A 27,980-nucleotide genomic window follows, 5' to 3' on the forward strand; every position below is an offset into this window, starting at 1 on the left:
TTATTTTCTTTTTTTCAGTTTCATGGCTTCTTTATATATATATTTTTAATATTGAACACTTTGGGTCTCCAAAGAAAATGTTCTCAAATTTTAGCAGCACCCATGCCTTGTTCACCTACTTCCTGAAGTAAATGGCAAGTTGTCTATAGAAATGTATGTCCAACAACAAGGCTTACTCAAAATAATGTCACTTTATTGGCAATTGTTCTTATTTTCCTAATTTTGGCATTGAAGATTGCCTCTTACCAGATGGTCTGGCCCCAGACATTGCTTTCAACACATTTAGAAATCATGACTGAATACAAAGTGGAATTTTGACAGAAATTCAACTCAGTGTTTTCCACCAGAGACCCCTTGACACATGCTTTGCCAAAAACAATGATTCAGGGCCAACCTGGGTCTGCAGAACTATCGCTGAAGGGGGGTGGAGGCGAAATGAGATTTCTTGGCATCTGATGGGTGGCCTTCACAATCTCCTGCCCCATCAAACTTCCATGGGCCATTTTTTTTCAAAACCCTGAATGCTTTATTGAAAATATGCATACATAACACTTTTCCTACACAACAATACAAAACAGTACAATCACTTTTGTAAATAACACACTGAACGCAAACCCACACATCACCCCTTCCCGCCCTTGCCCAAGGAACTTAGAGATGCTACAGTAAGCCCTTAGTATTCCCCACCCAGCCCCTACCCACAACCACCACCTTCACCTCAGAGAGAAATAAGACAGTTAAATCAGAAACAACTCCCTTGGTAAACTCAGACAAAAGAACAGAGTAGACACCAGGTTGCATACAGACATAGCATTTGCCACCAGCAGGTGAATGATGGACGATACTGAAACTCTTGTTTGGGCTCTTGAGTGTATGATTTGCCTCAAGTCTTCTGAAATAATGTCGGGTGTGGAAGAGGAGTCCATTCTACGGTCCAGGATTTGAGAAAGAGGTTTCCAGAGTATGAATATCCGACCATGACACACGTAACCTACAGAAAACACCACTAGGTGCCCTAAGTGATTTGGCTTTGATACGGGTTAGAGAAGTGGCAACTGTCAATCAACAATGGCACACCAAGAGAGAGATTTCGGTCAATTACAGACATGCGATAAAGGAGATTTTCACATGAAGGAAACTCTTTAAAGGCGAGGGGTGGATAGTTCAAACCTGATTTAATTGTAGGTAACACACTTCCTAAAGACTCTTCCTGCTCCTATTGGCATGGGTGTTACTGTGCATATTTATTTGTAATAATAGTGGTAGATAAAATGCAACTGAATACAAAGAAACAAACAAAAAAAATGTATAAAAGAAAGTTAAGAGGGATTATAAAGATTACAAAAAAAAGTGAGGACTCCAAATGTCTGGTTATATTTTAATATGATCATACAGGGATAGAGGTCAACCAAAAATGATATAATGTGAACAAAAAATTTAAGTAACAAAAAAGTTCAATAAAAACAGACAGAAAAGCACTGTTTTTAACATTTTTACTGTATATCAGTCTGTAGCAAATAGTCATTACATACCCTGAAAAAGGGAGGAAGAAAGCTTTGAATGGTGCACTGAGCACTGGATAACTTGGCTGGAGAGCAAAGGGGGAGTTAATGCTGAATTCTCTCTAAGCTCCAAGAGTGGTACCCTCAAGATGAGGCTGCTATGCCTTTTATGCAAGAGGTCGAGTTTTATAATGTCTACAAGATAATCAGTCACTGCTCTTGGGTGCATAGAGAGGGCTTGTTTCCTTTAGCAATCTCCTGTTAGGTTTTAAGTCTTTGCCAATGCAACCTTTTAAGCCAAAAGAACGGCAAGTGTGGCAACCATAAGGCTATAAGAACCTCAGGGCAATGCCATTGCAGTAGGTGCAAGAGAGCAAAAAAGACCACTCAAAGTGCAGTGGGGTTGGGGGTGTCATACATACTGAAGGTTTGTGTGCAACTGTATGAACAGGAAGGCAGTTTGTGTGTGTTTTAGGAATCCAACAACACTCCCTAACACTGTGGGCTCAGAGCGTGGTTCTGGTTATTGATGCCTCTTCTCTCTAGGGCTGTGCTAACTACTCATTCAGTAATTACAATCGTTAACTTTCATATGAAATGATCCTTTGCTAATAACACAACACTTTACAGCTTTTTGAAACATGCCTCGATCAAATTGCTCTTTCTTAAATTTCCTTTTCTTTACCCCCCCACAAGATGATTCGATGCCAATAACTCAGTGCCATTTGAATGCCACGTGGTAAGGACAAAAAAAAAAAAAAAGAAAAAAAAAAAGAGAAAGGTCAAATGTAAAAATCAAAGCCCCAGATTAAAAAAAAGTTTTTCTTTTACAAAATGGCTCTCAAGTATTCTTTGTTCCACAGATTGAGGTCCCTATGGGGCTTTGGATAACTTAGAATTGGTTTAAAATCCTCTTTACAATTTTACTATGGGATTAGGAGCATAGGGGGGAGGGGAAGGGAGGGGAGGGGAGGGGCGAGAATCTTCTGCTGGTGTGAATTGAACACATACAAAAACACGCGCCAATTAAACCTGCACCCACAAATGCCAACTCTCACATTAATGTGTGTATGCATAATCGCTCTCACTCACTCACTCACTCTCTCACACACACGCGCACACACACACGCGCACACACACACCACACACACACACACACACACACACAGAGGAGGGACAGCAGTCACCGGCGTGCAATCTAAATCGCACTTGAACCCTTTCATATCTGAAAGCATGTCTTTTCAGAAGGGTCGTAGTACATGTCCTGACAGTGGAAACCCCACCTCACCGATAACATCTGACCCCCCTCACCGCTGATATGTGACCTGTGAATCCCTCTGTCCTTCTCCTCTTAGGCAGATGTAATGGAGTTGTGCGGTAGCTAGCTCGACAGAGGGGGTTTTCAGGGGGAGGGGGGGCTGTCAGTTGGAAACATTACAGCGACTGTCCTTGTTAGAAGTTAAATTAAGGAATAAAAAGTTTGATGTCCTAATGTCGAGAAACAGAAAGTGGAATCTCCACGCTAAAGCTTTCCACGGGCACTACTTGAGCTAAGATTCACCTCTTAAATGAGAATAAACGCTATGACTATCATAAAAAAACTCCAACATTTAGCATAGCCTTGTTTTTGTGTTCTTTGTCAGCTGGTCGGTCAGTGTTTTTATGGTGGATTTTCAGCCTTTGTCCAACTTATCGAATGCGAAGAATATAGCAAGAAAGAGGGGAAGAGGAAAACATACATACAGAAGATTTGCTATATCCCCCTACGCACCATCCTCCCCCAACAACACCCCACCCATGTCCATGGAGACATTATACAGGTAACGTGAAAGACAAAACAGGCAGACAGATGTAGTCCAATGAGTAGACGGCTGGTCTGCCGTGTCTGCCTGGAGGCATCACGGGGACTTGATGTGCTCCAAGCTCAAGGTGGAGGCGGGTCTCCTGGGAAACTCTGTGAGGACCTGGCATGGCTGGTGACCATGCAGCAAGATGGGGTGAGGAGGGTCAGTTGGAGGAGGAGAACAGCCTGTTACAGCTCACCAGTGGATGGCGGTTGTATCCCGCTGGGTGTTTTCTGGTTTTCCAGGCCTCTGGGTCAGGATTAGGTTTTGGATGAGGACTTGAATTTTCAGAGTGTCCGTCATCACCTCCACCATTTTTTGTAGGCCAGTCAGGAGACAAGTTTTTCACACTTTTTGTTTTCTCTTTTGTCTTGGTGGCTTTTATTTGTTATTCTTGACTTTCTTTAGGTTGTTAAGATTTTATTTGCCCGTTTAGATTTTGTTTTATTGTGGGATTCTTGGATTGTTGTCAAAGAGAGATGTCATTCGCTCCATGAGTGACCATCAACTGTCCATATTACTGCAGTTCTCTGTGGAAAAAAAAGACATCAGGTAAATATAGCTGCCGCAGCAATTTTCATGGTTAAAAACCAAAAAGTAACCAACAACAGCGACATTTTCATAGCTCAAAAACCACAGATGTGGTGAATATCAGCATGCTACAAAATATTCACACAGATTTATTTAAGGCTTTAGCAGAAGCAACTGAATCCTACACAGCCAGGCAATTTGTAAGTTACCACAAGTAGATGCTATCCATGAAAATGTTTGAGCTAACAATGTTCACTTGCACTGCGGTAAACAAAGATTTGGCAATTACCGTTGAGTCCATCCGCCTCTTGCGAGTCGAGGAAGGGTGCAGGACCCCAGACACGCACTGTGCCATCATCTGAGGCAGAAGCCATGAGTCCTGGGATGGCCGGGTTCCAGCTCACACAGTTAACGGTGCGTGTGTGGCCTGTTAGCTCAGCAATGGGAAGCTCACCACGCCGGTGCCAGATGTACACTTTGTGGTCTGTGGAGAGGGGGCGACAAGGGAAAAGTAGAGACATGCATCAGAATATGTGAGAACAAGTGCAACAGATTAAGGCAACAAAGTGAAGGGAAACACATTTAGTTTTTTTCCCAGTTTTTTTGGAATGAGACTTGAATCAAAAGCTGTTAGCAGAGGCAGTCTACATGCTACAGTGTATTATATTGAACAACAGCTTCAATCATGGTATTATAACTTAACTTAGCTATAATATGTTGACTGTACCTTCGCTGCCACTTGCAATAAAGTCTTCGTTGTGTCCTCCAAAGCAGGAGTGGATGGTGTAGAAGCCCTGGGTCACACCTTGGTACTTCCTCACCAGCACCCGGTCCTGAAGGTCCCAGAGGTGTACTCCCTACCAAGGGTTGTAGAAGAAAAGACTATAACTATGGAAACGTCAAACAAAGTGGCAGTGTGGTTTAGAAGCAGATAAACTGATATTAGCAGTGAGGTTGGTCAAGAGACTTACCTGAGTTGCTACATTTAACAAAGCTAATCTTCCATTCTTTGAAACAGTAAAAGACATGATAGGGTGGTCCTCCTGAACTCTGTAAAGGACATGTAAACAACACAGTCAGCCAAATCGGAAATATTTACATCTGCAAGACTGACAATTATACAGTATGCCAACATTTAAACAGACAGCTCTTCACTTGTTGCACGATTTGTTTTGATACAAAAATTATCTTAAAATGAAATTGAAACTTTTGCTGGAATCTGTAGAAGTTTGTCTTGTCCAATAACAGAGCGGAAGAACTCTGCTGAAAAGACACTCATTCAGTATGTGTTTTCAGACCAAGTGAGGGGAGGATGAAAATTTCATTTTTCCTTGAAACATGAAGACCTCACCTCCAAAAACTATAGTTGGACTGTATATTATGCTTGCTTTCTGAATCCAGCCAACATTCTATAACTCACTGTTAATGAAGCATCAATGCTATTTATTCCATATGGTATCATTTCAGAGCACATTAAATTATGCAACTTGTAAGTATTATAACTCATATATCTCTTATCTATTTACTATAAGTATTTAAACATTTATCTACATATACAACAGTACAGGCGGCAGGAAGGCTGACACGCACATGTTTCTGTCGGTAAGGTCCTCGAAGTTGTAACCCCGGATACGTTGGTGGGTGTCCGAAGCCAGCACTGTCCTGCCATCACTCAGGCACCACAGGCACTGCACTCTCACGCCCTCCCACGAGTCCAACAAGTTACCATCCAGGTCCTGACAACACAGACAGCAGACCTCTCATCTCTTAGTCTTGACAGGAAAATAAAAACATGGACAAAGTATAGAATGATGAACTTATTTAACAAGAGGATGCTTTCTCTCTGCTCAGACGCTAACACAGTGCATCAGTCACAATATGGTTCATCACGCATTGCCAATGAAACACCTGTATATTTTCGCATTTTTCTGTATTAAAATATGTGTGAAAGATGTTTATTTCCTGCATACTGACATGTAGATACATCATCAACTACACAGACCTGCTCATTCACAAAACACACAGATACAAACATAAGACATGTTCCCAACAAAATGTCATAAAAACACATCCTTACGGGTTCATAGGGTTCATGGCTGGAAAATCAATACATGGAAAGATACCATTATCTGGAAGCTGCCTGCTTAAGGTCAGAGCAACACTTAGGCTGCTATACGTACATCATAACTCACATAGTGTCTTCTCTTTTTTTAAACCCCCCCCTATCTCATACACCTTCACATACACTAGGTATTCAGCACTGATTGAATACAGAAGTAATACATAATTCTTGTGAAGAAAAAAGGAACTCACTAATATACACATCAAATCAAAACAACGCTGTCCATCAAAAATAAAAGGCGAAATCATCCATCCACTTACACACTGATAAAACTGCCCCCTCTGTCCTCCAGTGACGAAGCGTTTGCCATCGGGGTTCCAGGCCACACTGGTCAGACTGTCTTCATGGGACTGGGACATTTTGGTCCGCAGCTCCCCCGTCTGGTCAGCAAGGACATCGACAGAGATAGTGGAAAAGCAGAGGAGAGAAAAATAGGGGGAAGGGAGACAGCAAGAAGAAACATTAAGTAAGAGTGGGGGAAGGGTGAATAAAAGGAAAAGAAAGGGGAGTGGAGGGGAGGGGATGGGAGAAGAGGAGAGGTCATTGAGTACACATAGTGTACAGAATATCTATGTGAGGCTCAATGCATGTTTTGCTTTTCCACTTGTTTACTGAATTTGAATTAGACATCTCAAGTCTTTGACATGACCGATATCAAGTACGCAGAGAAAAAAGGGACTGACATAAGGAAACACTATGAAGTATCATAAGCAGGGCTGTAAAGTAACGGTCGCCACTCGCCAAATGCGACTAAAATATTCCCCTGGCGACTAAATTTTGGAGGGCTACATGCCATGGGGCAGGTAAGTGTTTGTCACAATATAGCAAAACAAATGCTGCCTAGACATTTTTGGAGGTGCACGTTGACGGACGCAGAGGCTCTGTGTCGGGGGTTCACGTCGACGCAGAGGCTCTGCGTCGTGACGGCGTCGACTTGACGCAGTAGTATAAATCAGCCTCCACGCGTCACCACCAGCCCGCGCAGTGTTGTTCCGGCGCAGCAATGTGGAGGCACATACCCGGTGTGAGTGACCCAAAAAGAAAGAGTATATAGGGGAAAAAAGCGCACCAATTAATTTGTGGTTGGCAATAAAACGATGAAACTCGAGACCATCCGAGAGCACGAAGGAAGAAAAATGTCACGCTGTTTGCAAATCAGTGTCTCGGGCTCAGTCCGAGCATCTCTTCACTCAACCTGCCGTGACTGCTCTGACGTCTTTATCAGAAGAGACCAAATATCATGCACTGATCCACTTTGTTCTGTTCTATTTTTTTTTTTATTTTCCTTGAATTTTGTTATTATCATTTGTTATCAGAACAGGAGGTTAACTGGTACTGGCACTGCCCATGTTCGCAATGTTTTGAATATTCAAAATATTAAAAATGTATTTTGAATAATATTTTGGTCTCTTTCCTAATATATATATATCGCTATATAATACTGTTATCTCAATGAAAAGTACTGAAACAGATGTATATGTAACAAAAAGAGGCAATTTATTACTTGGCCGGTAAAAAATTTACTTGGCCGGTAGATTTTTTCATCTACCGGTCCCATTGGCAGGTGAGCCTAAAAGTTAGTTTACAGCCCTGATCATAAGTACAGGATTATATAAAGATAAAAACAGGGATGTTACCTGAACATTCCAAAGCCAGAGCTCAGAGCAGTCGTCAGGTCCACAGGCGATCAGGTAGGTGTCATCGGGACTCCAGGCTAAGTAGGAGACTCCGTACGCATGGCCCTCCAGGGTTCGCAGCAGCTTCAACTGGTGGCTCTCCTACATAAAGACAGGATTAAGATGATTATGATAAAATTAATTCAGAGACACTGAGAGTTGGGCTCTCATTTGCAGTGGTATTAGCATTACAAGTATTCAAAGCAAAGTCAAATGTGCAAATTGGTGAAATGTCTAACAGTCTTTAAATAAAAACAGTAATGTAACGGCACGTACGATATTTAGTGATACATCTGATAACAGATGTATATTTAAACTATGGCCTTAGTAGAGCCTCTGTAAAATTCATTGGTTTTGATACACAAATACTATTTTTACAGACATTAACCAGGTAAGGATTGTCATGTGTAAATACAAAGACAATATTTTACTGTCAGATACATATGAAAAGACAAACCTGCCTGCAAAATGTACAGGTATAAGACCATTACATTCCAGCAGGGTAATTTTAGCTGTGGACTAAATCATAAAGAGGTAGTGTGTATTAAGACAGTTTTCGCACTCACCGGGTCCACTTGCCAAATTATGACAGTAGTGTCTTTGGAGCCAGTGGCTAGTTTGGTGCCATCGTTTGAGAATTTGCAGAACCACACCTCATTACAGTGCTCTGTCAGAATCTGTTGGGTGTAACAGGGGAACTGCTTCCTGTGAAGGAAATGAAAGACCAAAAGTTAAAATCATTGTTTAAGACAGCAATGATTGGTCTTTTTACCTTACATTGCCTATATTTCAAAATGTCGCAACCACAGTAAAATCAAACAAACAATACAAGGCAAGGATAGAACGGAAGAAGAAAAATTAAAAAGGTTAACCTCAAGAGTAGTCAAGCAATAAAGTGAGAGTGAAATAATAGGGGGGACTCATAAAGCAGAGGCTAGATGAGTTAAGACTTCCGATGCAGAAAACGACATCTGGAAACAAACTGGAGCCTTCAGTGTACATGTTGCGACATTTTAGTTTAGTAACAACAGGAGGTCAACTGATACTTAAATATCAGATGGTGCAGTCTGACAAGAAGCAGGGTCTTGAGGGGCCAGAGCAGCATGCTAGCTCTGCAGTACCAACCTGCTGCAGACATGATCAAGGAGGAGAGAGACTGAGTCCAGGTTACTGTCCAGCTTGGTGTTATGATAGAGGCAGCGGTCCCTCTGCAGCTCCACTGCTTGCCGCAGCAGGGTCTGCAGCCGCCGTGGGGGCAGCATCACAGAAGGTGGTAGGTACGCTACAAGGGCAGAAAAAAAAAAAAACATACTGACCACACATATGGGTTATGTATGTAGCTCTACGGGTTCAGTGTATGGACATCTCTCCTCACTCTGTAATTTGTCCAGCAGTCTGCAGCGTGAGGCGGTGCCCTTGCCCTCCCACTCTGCCTTGGCCCTCAGATCCTCAGCATGGCTACACATCAGGTACCTGCGCAAAGATACAACACATTTCAAACAAAACATGGTTTTCGCAATGCACATGAGTAGCACTGAACAAAACACTGAATGAAACCTCTAGTTGACCGAAATAGAGTATGGTGTAGAACATGAGGAAACTCAACGCATTAAATGCAGACATTGATTGAGGAACGGGTTGACAGAAATACGTTGACAGCGTTAAGGACACATTTGGATACAGCTGAGTGATTGACCTGAGACAAGTGACGGATCAATAAATTATTCCATCGACCTAGTGACAGACTGTTGAGACAAACAGGCTTGTAGGTGGTATTGAGTGCTCAGTTCCCACTAATTGATTAGGTGACGTATGAGAAGAGTTTCTTTGCTGAAAGCATGGGGACTGTGCTGATCAGACTACTGGATCATACAGCTTGTGAGACTCTTATACTATAAGTCAAAATAACAAATTAATGGTATATGTATATTAGAGAACCAAGTTAATAACAAGTTGGAATGATATTGATTCAAACCATTAATGTTTAACATGTTGTGAAAGCAATCTACATTAGTGCAGGTTTGGACTACAAACAAAAGTCAAGGGTAAAGACTATAACTAGTGTTTTAAGGCCCCATGATTACTGTCAATAATCACCCCTGCCTTGATTTCATCTGTGCAACACTAGTAGCTCTCTCTGTTCAAGATAAATACATGTCTATGAAAAAACATATCCTACACTTTGATAACCAGTAGCTATGTGACAACATTAAACCTTAAAAATTAAAACTTAAATTCACCGCATTAGCTTCATAGCAGTTTGATGAGGTCACATATTTCATCCCAATGACTAACCACACTCTGTTACAAAATATGCCAATTTAATAATGCCATATTTCTTAGAAAATAATTTCGACAACTTATATCATATAAGGGTAAAATTTGGCAAAAGTGTTAGAACTTAATTTCAGTGAAATGTCAACTATGTTAGTTGGCTAACCAGCAATGGTGGAAGCTGTATCATTATTGATTACAGAGCTACCTAAGAGCTTCATGAGTATATACTGTAGCTTTTTGTAGGTGTGCATTTGTGTAGCCAGGGTGAGCTGTCTGAGGGCTGCTATGAGATGGATGCAATATTAAACTTGTAACAGTACCCGCTGAGTACGTGGATGCGATCTGTGTTGTATTTGAGAGGCGTCAGCTCTCCCCGGAGCACCTGCAGAGCCTCCAGGACTTTCCCATCCTCCAGATACTCCAGGTACTTTTGCTGCAGCAGCAGGAACTTCATACGCTGACCAGAGGAACACAAAGAATACAAAGAGATTTTATTTTAAAAATGACAAGAGTAAAAAAGGAAGACAGACAGAATCACAAATAATCATAAACTGCTACCTAAATCACTGATCCAACATGAGATTTTTTGCATAATCACAGAAGGACAAAAAAAAATTCACAATTCTAGCGGTTCAGCTGCTGATTGCAACACGATATATAATATCCTCGTATGAAATTATTCCATCATTTGTAAACAAATATTGAAATGGTGTTCATATTGCAGGGCTGCACAATCTCACTAGAAGAGCATATTTATAGATATGCCCAAGACATAAGGTAATATCAACATCAACAGCTTACTTCCTTCATACTGAAGACCACTGGCAAAGGTTTATAAGTTGCTGCTGCTGCTGGTCAATATTGACATTAGTGGTATTAAGAGTTTCTGTCTTATCTCAGGTATGCAGTGGGAGCTTTGGCCCTGACAACTGCTGCAAGCACAGTTACACCTACTACATATAAATTCAAGAAGACAACCACCCACAAATATCTTCAAAGACAGGATGCAAAAAAACACACATAGACATCTGCTAACTCTCCAGCTAGGGTTGTGATATAAGCAAACTGCCTACAACAAGTGAAGTGAAAGTCGCGTTGACAATGATAACTCTAACCTGCCACAGCTGAAGAACTAAAATGGCAGCTCACATTATAGATGCAGATTAAAATCAACAGCTATATTGCTTTCCTTAATAACAGTGGCAGCTACACATACTTAAAGCATTTTGGGGGCTCATATTGACAGCTAATTAGCATGCTAGCTAAGACTAATTAACCTGAGCTGAGTCCCAGTTCCAAATACTATATTAAGTATTTAGTATTATACTGATCTTCATGGTATATTGTTTAGGCAGTTAGTATACAATTAATTTGTACACTTCATTATTTTGTTGTAACAAAACAGAATATGATACAAGAAGACTTGACAATCACACTAAAAATGTATGTTCCTATTTTCTAAGATGTTCCTGGAGACATCTCTTATCACTTTTTATTTAATGTAGACACGGTCCTTCTACAGACCAAAGAGATGTCTTCAAATTCCTTCTGTTGTCTGAACAGTTTAATAACCAAAGATATTAAGTTCACTATAATGTCAGAAAGAAAAGCAGCCAATCCTCATATTTGAGAATGGAATGATCAAAAACATTTGGCATTTCTGCTTAAAAAACTACTGAAACAATGAATCAATAATCAAAATTGTGTCTCAGAATATTTTTCAGTTAATCTACAAATTGATCAATCAACCAATCATTTCAGCTCCATGTGAAACAGATTCATGCACTCATTCCCTGAATCTAATGTGACACCCCCCTTCATGTCACATACACTTTTCCAGGCGCCATCCAGAACATTTTAGTGTTCACTGTTTCACAACAAGAAGCTGCAGCCCTGCATTATAACAGCACCGTTCTAGAACCGCCAGCTGTGCCTGCGAACTGACTGACTGTCATTCACCCAGTTCAGGTTTGGGAAAGGGAGCTTACCACAATAGCATTAGGAGAATGCATCAGTGCTCTCAGCTCATTGAGATCATTCTCAGCCTGGACCAAAACAAAGCGAGTTTGGTGGAGGGGAGAGACAGGGAGAGAAATGGTTAGATCAGCAGTTTCCATACATGAACAGAAATACAGATCTCTAACAACATTCATGTTTAAGATGAGTAAACTCAGGCTTTAACAATGGAGCAAAGTACAAAAGGCAAGTACATAAAAACTTAGTAAAATTTTAACCTAATGTTTTCAAATTCCACATTATTAGACCTAATAGAACCCTCACAACATCCTGTAATCCTGTGCTCTATCGTATGATTTGGGTGCTCTGATAAACATTTATTTTGATTTTTTATTTTGATAGCAGACACAGAATCAGGCACATGCCTCGTTATTTTGTAGTTAATTTAAAAACTACAGAAAATGGTTTGCCAAACCATTCAACAGGCATAATGATAATAAATGCTTCTACTTTTACCATACACTCTTTCTTAAATATCTAAGACCAGCTGGCCAGAGAAACATTCTTCTCAACCACCTGAAGTCAGATTTTTTTTCCTGAGCTCACAATATTAAACACTTATAAACAGATAAAATATTATTCTGACAAAAACAAATTAGACAACAAATACATTCATTCTGGGCTTGACTGTTATAGTTTCCACAAAGCTGTGCACTAAAGTTGCCAGTTCCAAAGTCATATAGCATTTCAACAATTAAATCTGTTGGTAAAAAAGCCACATGTCAAATACAGTGACACACTGGAACTTGTCAGGTTGTGTGTCACTCTAATATTAAATAAAAAGACTGAACTTGTTTAACTGTGGCCCAAATGCAGACCTGACTTTATGTACTTTTCTTATGTTTTTACTAACTGGCTTCAACAATGCCTAATAGAAATCATGTTTTTTTGTTGATCACTCATATGAGTTTGATCTGCAAAAGATATATGTCTTCTGATTTCTTGACCAAACGAGCTCTTCATGTTACGGTAAAATATGGACAATGGATCCCAATAGGGGTCATTATTTCCCTGTTTATCAGAGGGCTTGCTATTATGTAACTGTGGTAACCCAAGACCAACCTTGTCCCATTCCCCCTCCATGACATGGTTGCGGAACTTGGTAGCTGAGGGGTGTTCCAGTCTGCAGCCTGACTCCTGCATCAGCAGGTCCACTGTCTGACTGCAGAGACACAGAGAGGAAGAGGAGCAGACAAAGTTAGGCAGACATACAGACACAAGACAGACAGGATAAGAGAAAGGAGAGGATGACTTTAAAAATGACAAATGGAACTTAACAATCAAGCCAAAAGGATGATATTTCAGCTATCACAGCTTGGTCACTACACAGAAATGTGCACTCAATCAGAATGATGTTGAAAGTTTAGCACATTATTATATTAAATAGCATTTCCAGGCAGAATATTAAACTTTTCCTGAATATCTAATCATTTATGAAGCTTGTAAGATAGTGTCATGTTTTCTAGGAATGGCAAATAGGTGAGTGGGAGATCTGCAACAATAATTTTAGCACAAGGACAATATTAACATCATTGGCTGACAATGGGATGAAGGCAATTTCACAGCCAACAATATCTGGAGAAAGCCAGCCCGGAGCAGCAGTGTCACCAGATCATTATTTGTGGACTGTGGGAGGTCCACTAACATGAACCCAGCTTTCACTGCAGTTGACATCACCCTCTCAGCCTGTCAACCATGAACCATAACCATCTGTCCAAACACCACCCCTCTGCTAAACACACTCTACCAACACACAAACAAGTCTTCTCAGACATGAGTGTGTGTATGTGAGAGTCAGATAATGTAACTGGGTTGGGAGTGGGGGGTGGCTGACACCTTCAGCATGATGACATCATTCTCAGGTATCAATGGAGTGGCGCAGCAGCTTTGTGTTGAGCCTCTCATCTAGCTGGCTGCTACACTGATTTCACTTGCATTTCCCCTGCTGAAATGTAGGGGCTCTGTTTCATAGAAGGCAATGTCATGTATCCCCCTAACCCACCCTCTTTGTAAACATAGCTCTGTTAGGTTGTCCTTTATAATGCCTAATTATGGAAGCTACACTTTCTCAGCAGGATAGCAGAGACCAGCAGATGTCTATCTATCCAACAGGGGCTACCACAGCCACTTTGAAGAAGAGAGCTAGACACACATTTCTTGAAATCCCACTGTGCTATAATTAGATTCAAACACTGCGTTTCCGTCTAAAACAGCTGGTAGAAAGCGCATTCCTCAGCCACCATGAAACCAACTGATTCTGTTCAATTTAGGACCAACTGTCGCCCACGGTATTGACTACTGTCTTTAAATAAATACATGCACGTCACTGTTTGTGACTGTTGACACATTGCTCCGACACAGTGACAGAAAAATGACATTTATCTAGGAATAAAGTTATCTTGTTCATAAGAAAGCTGTATGAAATGCTGATTAATCTGATCAATAAAAGAGTTGCTCGAAATGACAGCTCAAGACGCGCATAGAGTGCACTCGGAATACTAAAATAACCAGGACAGTTTTCATAACCATGCTCGTTATTACAGTGTGGCCGACCCATTAATGTTCCTCCCACACAGTCTTGCAAAAACCATATTATTTTCCCGAGGCATCCAAGCTGGAAAACGAGGAAAACCACAAACCATCAGGACGAAAACCGACGTTGACAAACCGCACATTAACATTTCCTCCGCATTTTTTGCGCAACAGCCATTGAAACGCAAAAATAAACACTGGAAACTCGATAATCCTGCTTGTGAACTTAATTAAGAGGCTAAATCAAGTTTCTCCCTCATGACATTGATTTTATGCTTTTCCAACGGTAACAGTCGGAGGATCTTGTTTTTCTGAATAAACGTTGCTAACGTCAGATGATGTAATGCCTTTAATTCAATGCGAAATCTATAACAACAATTAACGCATCATGGCGTTACTGACATTTAAAATATAATTCTGCCCACAATGGACCTCTGAAGAAGCAAAATGTTGGACTGTGTTTTATGTTTGTGTGAGGGTTTAATGCCAGGACACAACACCTCAGCGCAGGCTAGTGCTATTAGCTATCAAGCTAACTGTTATTGTGCAAGATGGACCCCTTCTTTCTACCAACTGCCGAGCTCACAGGCTAGCTACCCCATCCCCCCATGTTTGTGTCTGACAAGCACACTAATAGCGTTTTTACCAGCTGCAATTTCGCAGCTTCACACCAAACAACAGTAATATAAAATACACATCACATTTTCAGCGCTAACGTTACATGCTTTTGTAGTTGTTGTCTCGACTGACACACTGAATAAACTTACTTAAGCCCCAGTCCGTGGAGATGTTGCCCTATTAATCGTATGACATCTTCCTCGGCCTGCGATAGTCGTTTCTTCTTTTTCAACGAACCAACCTCCGTGCCCGAAGTCGTAGATGCAGCCAAAGTCCCCGAACCGGGCCCAGTTGACGACCCGTTACTGGTACCGACACTATTCCCGTTGTCTGTGCTGGAGAGAAGCCCATTGGAGTGGGTTCCGCCGGCCGAGGATGACTCCCCGTTTTGTGCGCTGTTTAGGCAGGAAAGCTCTGAGGATTCTTGTCCCTGTCCTGCCCCGTTTGACTGCATGCTGCTGCTGAGGTTGTTGACAACACTTCGGTTAAAGTGGATGGCAGAGGTGGCTTGAGAGTGTGGAGAGTGCGTAGCAAGTCCTAGGACAACTCCAGGGAGGCCTGTTACAACTGCTGAAGCCCCGGGCTCTCCTGCTCCCTCCGCCGCCGAGGCTCGGTGCTTCTTCCGCGGGGGCGGCGACGCTCCGCCGGTGTCCGAGTCGGAGGAGGAGGAAGCGGAGGCCAGAGTTTCCTCACCGAGAGCGGCCGTGGTTAGAAGCCGGCGGAGCTCCGGGTGGGAAATGAAGGTTAAGCTTCCAGATTTGAGGCCTCGTTGTCGGGCTGAGAGCAGACTGTCACTACAGCAGCCCTGACAGTTAGCCCGTTTTTGTTGTTGTTTCTCTCAAAACAGCTGCAGCTCTAATGGAGTCCTAACGCCCTGACGTAACCGGAAATTCCTACACTAGCAGGCTTCCGGGTAGAATTAAAATCCATGGGTGGCGCATAAGAACTTAGTTAGCATAATAATTATTTGACAACAATAACACATCTCATTAAAATTCATTTGAATGTTCCCCCGAGACATGACTTTAATATGTCGCTAATTTTACATCAGTTAATATGTGAATCACATCTTTCCACAGGCTTCCAGCTTTTACATTTTAACACTAAACCATTCACCTCTCAATAAATCATGTAGCCCCGAATTACTTATGTCAGAGAATAGGCCTAAATAGTATGTAAGTAAAACTCAGAGATCTACCCACCACCTAAACTACAAATTTATTCCACTCACTTTTTTAAACGACCATTATTATTATTAAATTAATTTGATACATTTTATTTGGCCAATTATGAATATAGAAGGAAACCCTTTTTTTTTACGTAAGACATTTTGAGTTATTGCAGGAAGCGCTCTGGTGTAACTAATCAAATTGCTGTTTATGTTCCATTACGTGTCACAGTTTCAGTAGTTTTGAGTTTTGGTAGCAGGGCCTATGTGTAAATGGATGAATTAATCAATGAGTGAATGAATAAACAAACAGCAAGTAACCAGAGAAACTTCCATTGTATTTATAATTACACCATTTATAATTGGATCACACTAATTAATTCTAATTACTAATCTTCCTGAATGAATGAATAAGTAATGACCACATCTAATTTTGTTTGGCATAGATATTAATTTCTATTTTTCCAACATAACATAATGCAATTGCAAATCTTACATGTGAGGCTGGTGTCATCATTTAAAACATAAATTTTAATTTTCTCTTTCTTGTCAGTCAGAATAATTTGAGCACTGTCTTTAGACTTAGTAAAAAGTAAAAACTTAGTGCAAACATTTTTATTATTAACACAGTATAAATAGTGCCATCAGCCTACATTATTTTACAAAACCTGAGTTTGAGGTAAAACAACAGAAGAAAGTAATTTATATGTCTGTTCCCAGCTTGTAATTCTCATTGCACTCTATAAATCAAGTGCAAAGTGATAAAATCTTTAATGCAGGAGCTCTGTGAGATATTTAACTGTATTCCTGAATTATGTACAACTATACAGAAATATGTCCTCAAATTACCTTGTGGGTGAAATGGTATTTCACAGTTGTAATGCTCATAATAGTATTGAATTTTGCTGTGTTGGTCTATGCTTTATGTTGCTACAGTGTGTAGGAAAAAGATCTAGGTAAATAAACTGTGTATATGCGAGAAATTAAGCAAAATGGATGTTCTGCCCAGGGTTATCCTTGTGTGAATGACGTTTCCTCAGATGAATATAGTCAAGAAAGGTCCCCAACTTGGTGTGGAAGTGCAGTGGTCACTGGACCGCCATTGCTACTGGGTTTGTCTTTGCCCTTCATGAAGAAAGTTAGCAGCTCCCCTTTCCCTTTGACAAATATGGGCCCTCTTCGGATAAAACGGAAGCCATACTGCTTAAGGATGTCATAGCAGTCCTCCACCACCTGATGGCAGAAAAAGAAAGTTTAGAAATAAGTATAAAATAAGAAACAGGGAGCAATAATAGGAGACATTCAAGTATGTTGTACATCTGCTTTTGTTGTGTGTGTGTGTGTGTGTGTGTGTGTGTGTGTGTGTGTGTGTGTGTGTGTTTGCACGCGCGTGACCTGGATGTTTCCCATCACTCCAGTGGATTCCATTCTGCTGGCCACATTGACTGTGTTGCCCCAGATGTCATAGTGAGGTTTACGAGCTCCAATCACTCCAGCCAGAACTCCTCCCTTATTCAGACCTGAAGGGGATCAGCATGGAAATATGAACATACACATTTGCAACTGTGCACACAGACACACACACATACACACACACATACGCACTCACGCACACACACAAAAACTGACCGATTCGGAGCATGAAGTTGTTGAAGGACTGTTTGTTGAGGTTGTTGAGGGTGACTTTCATAGCCAAAGCAAAGTCCGCCAGGTCAGAGATGTGCTGCCAGCGCTCAATCGATGACTGGTCCTCTGGCTGTGGAACGACAGAATGTATCTCTCATGATGACCATCATCACCATTTATAGCACGAGTGGAGATGAAACTGTGTAGCGGCAGGCTGTTATACTCGCAACGAGGTTTATTTGTAACTTAGAAGTGTCACACCTTGAGGTTGCTGTATCCATTGGTGTTGCTCTCTGGGGTGAGTCCTGATGCAGCCATGTAGGTGCTTCCTATCGTCTTGATCTTAGTGATGGAGCGGAACTCGTCCCTGTCGAGCAGCTGGTGCAGAAAGTGGACATCACTTTTCAAAACCTCTACAGTTTGTTCGCACCTTGCGCTGTTAAATGTCAACATATGCAACCAGCTGTAGAAATACTGGCAGAACTCACGCTGTCAAAGTCGGAGATTATCTCGTTGAGAATCCTGAGACACTCAAGCCCTCCGTTGTTGATGCTCTCTTCAGTGTAGAAGTCAGAAAAGTTGGGGATGGAAGCGAACATCACACCTATTTCATCGTAGGACTGACTGTACAGCTCCTATGAATAATGAATGAAAATGTTATGCTGATTTTATGTAGCTATTTTTTTTTATTCATGAAGCTCATCATTAGAATATATCAGAGATAATATGTAATTATGATATAAACCACAAGATGGCACTGATATGTAATGAATTGTATTGCGATGAGGCGCAGGTGTCACATATAGTACCGTCATTACATATGTGGTGAAATTTACTAAAGTGTATGTTGTTGCTTAAGTTGTTTTTGATGAGTTACTTCTGTTGCCCCTGGTGAAGGTGTAAGTTGGAATGGCTTTTAAACGGCATCATGCTGTTTGACATTCCTCCTCCTCCTTCTTGACATTCCTCACTCATATCATTTTCTTTTTCTATACTCACTGCCCCCAGATCACCAACATATGTAAATGTTACTGTAACTTAGCACACACTCATATGTACCTCATCTCTCTTCTTAGAGCCCAGGAAGTGTTTGGCCACATGTTCAGGCAGCATGTTGGTGACCAGAGCTTCATTCCAGCGTCTCATCTCGAACACTCTCTCCTTCTGGTCATGGACGCCAATCTTCCACAGGAACAGCTTCCTGGACTGACGCTCCAGCTGCACACACACACGCACACACACACACACACACACACACACACACACACACACACACACACAGAGAAAATATTCAAGTAAGTTAGCGAGACAGTGAAGAGAAATATGTGCCATTACAAATTTTGAGAGTAGCTTTGTCCTGTTGGAGGAATCTTTCTGGCAAAGGTGTAGAAGCTGTGGGTCAGCTAAGGGTGACACTGTGGGTGTACAGGGGAAAGTGACTCACATGGCGGCCGAAGAAGTAGAAGCCGATCATCATGATGATAATCATAATGGTCATGAGGTACTTAGATGGAACTGTAGATGTTCTAGAAACACAAAGACAGTGATAACACATAAAGGTCTTTATGCTTATAGTTACACTGACCTTATATTGTATTTTATAAACACCAAAACCTAGTAGGATCAACATCTAACAGCTTATCACAATTTATTTATATATATTTTCAATAAAAGTAAAAAAAATCACTATTCATTGATGTGTTTTACCCATTTCTCACCTGTAGGAGGCGAACTGTATATAGTCATACAGGTCATAAATGTCCCGCCAGCTGTAGATGTTAACAGCTCCAGTTGCTGTCACAACCAGCACCATGAGGCCCAGTTTAATCAGATGGCTGACCTGTACCAACATGGCGGCTGCGATGAGTGACATCACAGCCATGAAGCTGTAGTGCTTTGGGTTTTCGACACAGCCTTGGTCACCAAATGACTCCAGGACAGGGCCAGAGGTGCTGTTAAAGACCCGGAGGGATGGTGGTGCACAACTTAGCTGCAACATGCAAAAAATAAAAGGAGTGAGACGTTTTCAGTGGACAACTGAACGGACATAATTTCTGACATTTGTAGCAAGTGAGGAAAATAGGATTTATTGACCGAAAGATACAGAGGTGATGTTTTAACCCATTCCATTCAAGTGGGCACTGTGCCATGAAAATTAAAATTTACAGTTCATTCATCAATACATTTCTTAAATTCAGTGTGTGCAAACATGAAACTGGCAAAGTGACATTTAAAATATAATCTGTAGATTTAACGTATGAAACTGTGTGATGAAGGTTATTTCACTACTCTAAATATATAAACTATATGTTGGGAAAACTGCTATGATGGCAACATTGGAATAATAAACCAGCGTCAATTCTTTTCTTTTTTTTAGGCATTTTTGTTTTCAAAGTGTGACTGTCATAACATGACAGCAAGGACAGACACTTTGGCGTCCTGTGTTTCGGTCAGACCTTGAAGGCAGCAGTGTGTGTAACAGGCTGCTCCTGTGGGGCCGTGACAAATGAGCCAGCAGGCAGCGAAACAGACAACTAATGGACCCCACTGGGAACATGCAGTCAGACACATAAAAGTCACTGATAATTTGATGAGGACAAAGTGGAAACACACAAAATGGCAAGACACACACTAGGGTCGGGTAATTTGATAATTAACAGTATACAGTGATGGCTACATTTGATGTAAACATTTTTTTGCATGAATGTACTTCGATTTTTCAGATATTTATATCACTGCATTAGAAAAAAACATATATTTCCATCTAGTTATTTTATGAATAAATTATATCTCAATTGGATTTGCTGTACAGATGCTGTATCACAATATATATTTTTTCTTTTGGGTTATAAAATTACATGCACCATGAGTAAAAATTTGCTATACCGCCCATTCCTAAAACACACACACACGCACACGCGCACACACGCACACGCACACGCACACACACACAGTGTATCAGAATTTGGTAACGTCTTTTAAAAGTACCATGTCAGCGATCACAGCCATGGTAAGAACAAATATTGCTGCCATGGCCCACGTGTTTCTTGCCCAGCGCGTGCGATCGATCCACACTGAGAAAGACACCAACCTCTTGGAGAACATCTGTGACCAACAAAAATCAAAGCCATTATCATCAAGCGTTGTGCATTCAGCAGGTCACAAACACCTGTGTGAAAAATGAAATGAGTTTGACATTCTCACACAGATCCTCTAAATACTGTATGTAACTATAAGTTGACATCAGTCTTCACAAATCTAGTCAGTACTGAGAGTAACTGCATTGTCAGAGCGTGTATGCACCTGCATTGAAAAGGGTTTGTGCAATTAGCAAATCTGAGACATTACACAATAAATTCTGCTCCCCATCACGACCACCATGAACACTTTTTTTTTTTGATCTCTCACCCTGGGGAAGATGGCAGCCAGAGAGCATACTGTGAGGATTAGCAACAAAACCTCTCCTATTGCGAGAGTCACATAGTTCACACCCAACCTAGAACAAGAACAAATATTTTCAGTCAGCTTCTAACAAATAAAAAATCCCCAGCCAAACATATGACAAAGACTATGCCAGCTGATGTTAGTCTGGTTTCGAACATGGTCAAAGACACAACAGCTTCATATGTGAGTTCACAGAGAATTTCAAAGTCTGCGTGCATTAAGATAGCATATTATGAGTGCATTAATTTCACTGATTAAAAGTCAGACATACGAACTCACAGTGGGTCTATGAACACCTGCATTGCTGTGATGAAAAAGAGCACTATCATGCAGCAGCAGAAGGCCGCCCCACTTCGCCTCTCCTTCTCGGAGGAGTAACGCTCCTCCAACTTTCCATCCACAAAATACAACGACACAGGGTTGATCTGATGATCCTTCATTCTGTGAGAAACACAGGAGGTACAGCTGAGTAAATTTGTTTCCAGTTTTTTGTCATGTTAACTTTAACATCCCCCTAATGCTGCTCCTCTTATTCCTTTTTTATTTCTCCTATCTTCTTACATTTGCTGAGTTTCTCTCTCCAGCAGCTCCTGCTGCAGTCGCCTGTTGATCACTTGCTCCTCAACCATTTTATTCCTCTGAGAATAAGGAAAGCAGAGATCAGACAAGGGAAAGATTTTCATGTGCACTTAAAGAACCTCTGTGCATTTATATACATGGATATCAGTACGCTCTTATGATATGAACCTGTGTCTGTGTTGCAGACGTTTACTTTCAACATGATGATGATAAAGACATTTATTATAGTTCACCTCCTGTTTAGACTCAGTGGGTGTGGACTGGGGTGAGGCCACATTCCCATTGGTTGCTGTAGTGTTGATCAAGTTGTTTGAATTTCTGTTAGTCAGTGTGCTGGGTTTCTAATGGAGGAGAAGCAGGAAAAACAGACCTTAGATCTGTGAACTATTAACCTCATGGCCTGAAAGAAACCAGTAAATGTTTTTGAAAAAATAAAATGAGTACTGAAACCCCTCACGTTTCCACTGAGCCCATTCGCCACCTGTTCAGACACCAGAACCAAGTAAGTGTCGATGCCTTTCTCCAGCAGGTACTCGCACCTCTCTCCGCCATTCCCCGGCTCCAGTTCAAATTCTCCGTGCAGACTGTCCTTGGTGGTCTGGGAAATATGCACTCTCCTGTGTAGCACAGACGCCGTTTAAAATAAAATACAGACTGAAGAATGTGACCGCTTGCCACGAGAGTGTTGCTTTCTTACCCAGGAATCCCCCCAGACTCCATCTTATTGGCTACAGTGACGTCTGTGGACCAAACGTCAAACTGCCACCTCTTCTGGCCGAGCACTCCCCCCAGCACCGTGCCCGTGTGGACGCCCACGCGCATGTCCACGTCAGTTTTTGTCTTGTCTCGCACATACCTGGAACAGGAGGGAAAGCAGAAGATCAATGTGGCTAACTCCACATTTTTCTTCACTTTCTAAATTTGTAAACGTCTGTCTTTCCTATAGAATCCCTGTGTCCTCTTCTTATTTCCATATGTATAACTTTATTCCTCCATAATTTTCTTGTGTAACCACATCTTCCTCTTGCAGTAATTATGGATTCCTGTTGTTATACAAATAAATATTGTCAGCGTGTTTTTTAAAGTCACTACTTACGAGATGGCTTCCACCATGGCAAGGCCCATCATTATGGAGCAGGCTGCGTGGTCCTCTCTGAAGTCAGGAAGACCACAGATACAATAGTAACAGTCGCCAAGAATCTTAATCCTCAGTTGGTGATGTTGCTGTAGAATGAGGCCAGACATGCAGATTCAAATTACAAATTACCACCAATACGATACTAGAACAACACAACATCAAAACAAACAAAAAGAGGACACATCAGTCATATATAACATGAACAGTGCTCCCGCCACAGATATAGTCCTGGCGCCGTATTACAGAAACTTCCTAACTTGCAGACCCTATCTTAGCTGTTTGGTAACCATGGTAATTAGGATTAGAACCTGATAGAGGAAAAAAGCGATTCAAAAGAATAGTTCCTATGTCAATGCTCCTATGCTAACTTAAGATAGGAAAAGTATATTAGTCTTCACAAGCTTCCCAACTTCCCAAAACCTTGAATAAACCCTCCTAACTTTAGGATAACTGTCACGCTATCCCTATTTTTATCTCTACTTTTCCACCACTTAGCTAACTTGTTTAATCCATACTGCTCCTCTTTTATTGCTTTTACACAACCAATGAAATGTCAACATGTGGAGCTTAGTAACTGAGAGGCTTATGACAGGCTCTAATGATGTGTCACGGTTTGATGACAAAGTGCCTATGAGTAGATACAGTCCGTCTTAGCCCACTCTCTCTCTTTTATCTCTGAGTTAGCATTGTTTCTACAGATCGACGTTACCCACACTTCTAACTCATCTGTCTTTAGGTTTAAGTTACATCAGTGTTTTATTCCATTTTAAATGGGAAATCTAAACAATACCTCAGCGAAATGAGATGTGAAAAGTAGCGTCGGTTGCTAGGTAACAAACAACTGATCCCAACCTGAGATGAAATTAGATGAAGAAAGATATGATAGGATTCCTAAAGTAAATGAATTGCTTCTGTAATACCAAACTGAGAAAACTCCTGTCATACATGCTTCCTATCTTAACTTAAAACTTAAGATACGAAGTTTCTGTAATATGGCCCCGGATTGCTTTCATCAAATCTGACTCAGAATCTAAGTTGTTTCACGAGGGGAGGACAGAGAAGCAAAGAAGTAAATGCAGCAACATGCAAACAGATACTCACTGCTGCCAGTTTATCAAAACGTGCAAACAGTTCATTGAGCAGCTTCACGAGCTCCTGGGCACTACAGGCTGAGGACAGCTGGGTGAAGCCCACAATGTCAGCAAACAGGATACTGCAGTGAAAGTGTAAATGTTGCAATGTAACACCCAACAAGTCACAAAAGCGGTCATCCTGTCATCAAAAAAAAAAAGAAGAAAATAGGGTGATTTTGTGAAGCTGACCTGACGTTTTCATGGCGGTACATGTACATAGTGTTGAACTGCTGCTGCTGGACTTCTTTCTGATTGGCCTCGTTCTTCATGCCCTGCAGCATCTCATCAGCGATGTGTTTGGGCAGGATAGACAGTAATAATTCCTCCTACATGGAGAGACAGTCAAGGGAAGTGTGAGTTTTGCCATGTTCAGGAGTGACAGGAAGAAGAAATTGTCCCAGGTGGCTGCATAGCATGATTGAAGCGGTAAAGGCATCCTCAAGAGATCCTGTCAATTGGCTGTGGAGTGTTGTGGTTGGCCGGTTCTATTTTTCTTCTATCTGTCTAGGACGCCCAATGAAAAGGCGGTTTGGGAATTCTACCTCCAATTTCTTTCTCTATCTCCTTCTGTCTCACCGTCCTCGTCTACATATCACCACTTCACCGTCTTTTCCACCCCTGCATAAACAACTCTCACAGGTCTGCTCCCTTTTAATCGTCACAGTCAGGATCATGGAGAGGACGAAGTAAGAGTGGAGGAAATACACAACAGTATAATATACAGTATATTATCTTTGACTCTCCTGTGGCATGAGAAGAAATACATAATATCATAAACTGACTGTGAAAGGAAAACTGTATCATTGCCAGTTTATTTACAATGGGGTTGCACTAATATACAAGATTTATACATGAATAAAGCCCAAATTGTATCGTCACTCCTTCAACTCCTTATTTGAGAGACACAAAATGATAGCCTATAGTCAATTAAGTTAATTAGCTTATAAACAGATGGACTATAAACAACACATAGTGAAAGAGCAGGGCAGCTGTAAAAGGAAGGAACAAATAGACAAGACACCACAATACAAAAGGAGATGAAACAGTAACCTGTTAGTAGAATGAAGATAATCTAACACAAAAGGAAGTTAAATGCATTAAAGGGAGGATTAAATATAAAATAAATAAGTAAAAACGGTATCTTTTAAAATGCTTTAAAATATCATATTCTATCTCCACACAGATTTGGTGAATGTTATATTGGTTGTCACAGAAGTTAAGATGACTGCATTGTGTCAGGTCCCTGACGGTGTCTCTGCTGGTGAAAACAACCGTCTCTCTAATCAACCTATTAGTCCCGCGCTGAGCAAAACACTCCATAATTAGGCAGCACAGGGTGTTCTGCCTCACAGCTGTACTTGTGTGTTTGTGCATACTGTATGTGTGTGTGTGCCCAAAATACGAAAAATGTATTATCTCATTAAGCAAATGATTAATGTGTGACTGTGTGTGTGTGTGTGTGTGTGTGTGTGTGTGCATGTGTGTGTGTGTGTGTGTGTGTGTGCATGTGTGTGTGTGTGTGTGCCCCACTTACCTGCTGGGTACTCTGCTCCTCCAGGGTGAGTTTGACCTCTAGTGACTGGCGCGCTTCCAGAAAAGCTGTTCTGTACTTCCTGTCCGCCATGTAGTAGGACATCACACCCACTATGGCCGCACACAGGTACAGCATGTTGTTGGCCAAAAGCTGGGGAGGAAGAGAGGATGTGTGTTTGTGTGTGTATCTGGTCATTCAAGGTTTTACTCTCATTTTGTAACCACTGACTATGATGCTGTGTGGAAATAGATTTGTAATCTATTGAAACTTTTCAGCAGAGACTTTGTAGGTTGGAGCTGAATGAAGAAACTGTTTGTGTATTAACCGGCTGAATGTGTTCAGAAACAGATTTACAGAACTCTTTAGTTTCTGACCCAGATGCCACATTTTCCAGAAAGAAAACCAAGACAGGCTCAGTAATGATTGGAATGTCCTTTCAAAATAAAGGTATTAAAATGAATTCATATACAATCCATGTTCTCCATAGTGAGAGATATAATGTAAAAGAAACAAAGTAAGACAAATGCAACACATAAGCAATTGCAACCTTGGCCTTCAACTACGTTGCAAGTAAAAACTATTTTTTTCATACCAAATTTTTCAGATTTTTTGTGCTTTTTCACATTTGACCTTGGGGCATCAAGGGTTATATGACCTACTGAATCTAGTGCCACAAAATGAAGACAAGACATTTGAAATAACTAGAATGTAGCTACAAAATTATTACAGTATTTGTTTAAAGAAAATTTGTGTCAAAGATACAGTGAGGTCATGGGGGCTTAGCCAACACATGTAGTTGTGTTATTCCTTAAAACAGTGGTTTCTAAGCTCTTTGGCTTCTAAAACCCTGTTAAAATATAACATTGTGCTTTTGACACTTTGCTGAGATGCCATATTTACCTGTCTCACCAGCATGGGCCCCTGCAGGTTGGCATCAAACCTTTGAGCAACAATCACCCCCAAAACCAGGGTGTGTATCCCAGAGGAGAGGGCAGTGAGCAGCAGGAGAGGCACCAGGCCCAGTGGCAGTGTCAGGAAGCTGGAGAAACTGAAGAAGGCCTGCCAGCCCACTGAGTCACTGGCATGAGGGAAACGCTCGTTGTTCAGCCCCATGTAACATAAAACGTGGATTGTGATCATCAGCCACAGTACGTACGGTACCGCTCCGCGTAACACAGGTGAAGCAGGAAGCTTCTGCAACCAGCACAGCAGGTAGAGGACAATGTCCGCAGCCAGTCCCACAGCTGCGACCACCACCATCGCCAGTTTGTCCTCAGTGTACACCACCGCACACATGATGATGATGAAGCTGTTGAAAAGCGCGGCAAACATCGCCAGCACCTGCAGGTTCTCTTGTCTCTGGCGGCGGAAGTAGCTCTGGTAAAGTCTCTCCAGTGACTCGGGCGTGAAGGTGAGGCGCACTGCGCGCGGCAGGCAGCGGCAGCAGCTCGACCGGAGCACGGTCACCTCCCGCGTCCGACCCGGGTCACTGGGAGCCTGCAGCGAGTACTCCACAGAGTACTCTGCAGACTGCTCCGTGTCTGTTGTATGGACTCGGTTCAGAGACATGTTGATTCAATAAAAGTAATCCTCTTGATTCATGTAATACTGTGTTAGTATTCCTGAAGTGCACAGAATCCCAGAATACATGGAAAAATTGTCACGTGCCCCATCTTTGTGCTACTTTTGGAGATAATTACATGATCCAGCTCCATCTATATGAGTCAAAACATTTCAGTGCAGAAAATGATTCCATTCATTCCAGGATGAAGAGCACAGTTAGTTCTACCATATATCCAACATGAAAAGTCTCTTACCTTTAGTGTTTATTACCATGTTCCTTCTTGTAATTATATTTAACTCCTTAAAATACATAAGATCAATAGAGCCTCTTGTCCCCAGGCGGTTTCATTAGAAAAACTTCTTGCAGCCTCTTCTTGCAGCCTAAGCCCTGTTTGCTGCCATGGCAGACCAGCAAACTCCTGAGCCTCAGGTGGATATCCATTCGCATGCAACATAAAATCTCTTCACAGAGGGTTTTAAGACTGTCTACAGTCAGACTGACACCACATTTTGGTGTGTAAATCCATATTTCTTTTAACGCTAGTGAGTTCTCCACAACTTCACCTATTCAGAGATGCTCTTCTGTCTGATGTCAGTCTTTGCTTCTTTATCCTCCCACACGCTGCCCCTTCCCTTTTCTAAACATCAAGTCCTCTGTTACTGTTGCTAAGATGAAA

General features: G+C 41.4%; 2 protein-coding genes across 2 annotated transcripts; both read right to left on the reverse strand.

The window, feature by feature from the left end:
• Positions 1-172: 172 nt before the first annotated feature.
• Positions 173-16,006, reverse strand: wdr26b (WD repeat domain 26b). Its single transcript, XM_023430050.2, has 14 exons — positions 15,268-16,006; positions 13,031-13,130; positions 11,941-11,997; positions 10,273-10,409; positions 9,051-9,148; positions 8,801-8,957; positions 8,242-8,380; positions 7,637-7,777; positions 6,260-6,379; positions 5,468-5,613; positions 4,849-4,927; positions 4,605-4,734; positions 4,167-4,361; positions 173-3,876 (listed from the first exon to the last, which is right to left on the reverse strand). Exons 1-14 carry the CDS (start codon positions 15,570-15,572, stop codon positions 3,851-3,853), a joined length of 1,830 nt encoding a protein of 609 aa, XP_023285818.1. The 5' UTR covers positions 15,573-16,006; the 3' UTR covers positions 173-3,850.
• Positions 16,007-16,692: 686 nt separating this feature from the next.
• On the reverse strand, positions 16,693-27,309 carry adcy3b (adenylate cyclase 3b). The gene is made up of 20 exons (XM_023430281.2): positions 26,641-27,309; positions 25,741-25,890; positions 24,396-24,532; positions 24,175-24,286; positions 23,032-23,159; positions 22,633-22,791; positions 22,393-22,552; positions 22,169-22,276; positions 21,918-21,994; positions 21,636-21,797; positions 21,321-21,408; positions 20,901-21,017; positions 19,631-19,902; positions 19,357-19,438; positions 18,972-19,130; positions 18,401-18,547; positions 18,174-18,290; positions 17,916-18,042; positions 17,682-17,806; positions 16,693-17,519 (listed from the first exon to the last, which is right to left on the reverse strand). The coding sequence occupies exons 1-20, from the start codon at positions 27,307-27,309 to the stop codon at positions 17,337-17,339; spliced, it is 3,279 nt and encodes a 1,092-aa protein (XP_023286049.1). The 3' UTR covers positions 16,693-17,336.
• Between the last annotated feature and the right edge of the window lie 671 nt (positions 27,310-27,980).

Source organism: Seriola lalandi, unplaced genomic scaffold (genome assembly GCF_002814215.2).
Source record: "Seriola lalandi dorsalis isolate HSWRI2012SDOR001 ecotype SW California unplaced genomic scaffold, Sedor1 jcf7180002054901, whole genome shotgun sequence".
Taxonomy (NCBI): Eukaryota; Metazoa; Chordata; class Actinopteri; order Carangiformes; family Carangidae; genus Seriola; species Seriola lalandi.

Excerpts from the sequence above, each read along its gene's own strand:
- wdr26b (XM_023430050.2), bottom strand. The coding sequence starts at position 15,572 with ATGCAGTCAAACGGGGCAGGACAGGGACAAGAATCCTCAGAGCTTTCC. Across the intron at positions 11,998-13,030 it reads TGGAGGGGGAATGGGACAAG|GCTGAGAATGATCTCAATGA; the intron begins GTTGGTCTTGGG and ends GTTTTGGTCCAG. Across the intron at positions 4,735-4,848 it reads TGTTAAATGTAGCAACTCAG|GGAGTACACCTCTGGGACCT; the intron begins GTAAGTCTCTTG and ends AACCCTTGGTAG.
- adcy3b (XM_023430281.2), bottom strand. The coding sequence starts at position 27,309 with ATGTCTCTGAACCGAGTCCATACAACAGACACGGAGCAGTCTGCAGAG. Across the intron at positions 24,287-24,395 it reads TACCGCCATGAAAACGTCAG|TATCCTGTTTGCTGACATTG; the intron begins GTCAGCTTCACA and ends CTTTCACTGCAG. Across the intron at positions 23,160-24,174 it reads GTTTTGATAAACTGGCAGCA|CAACATCACCAACTGAGGAT; the intron begins GTGAGTATCTGT and ends CTCATTCTACAG.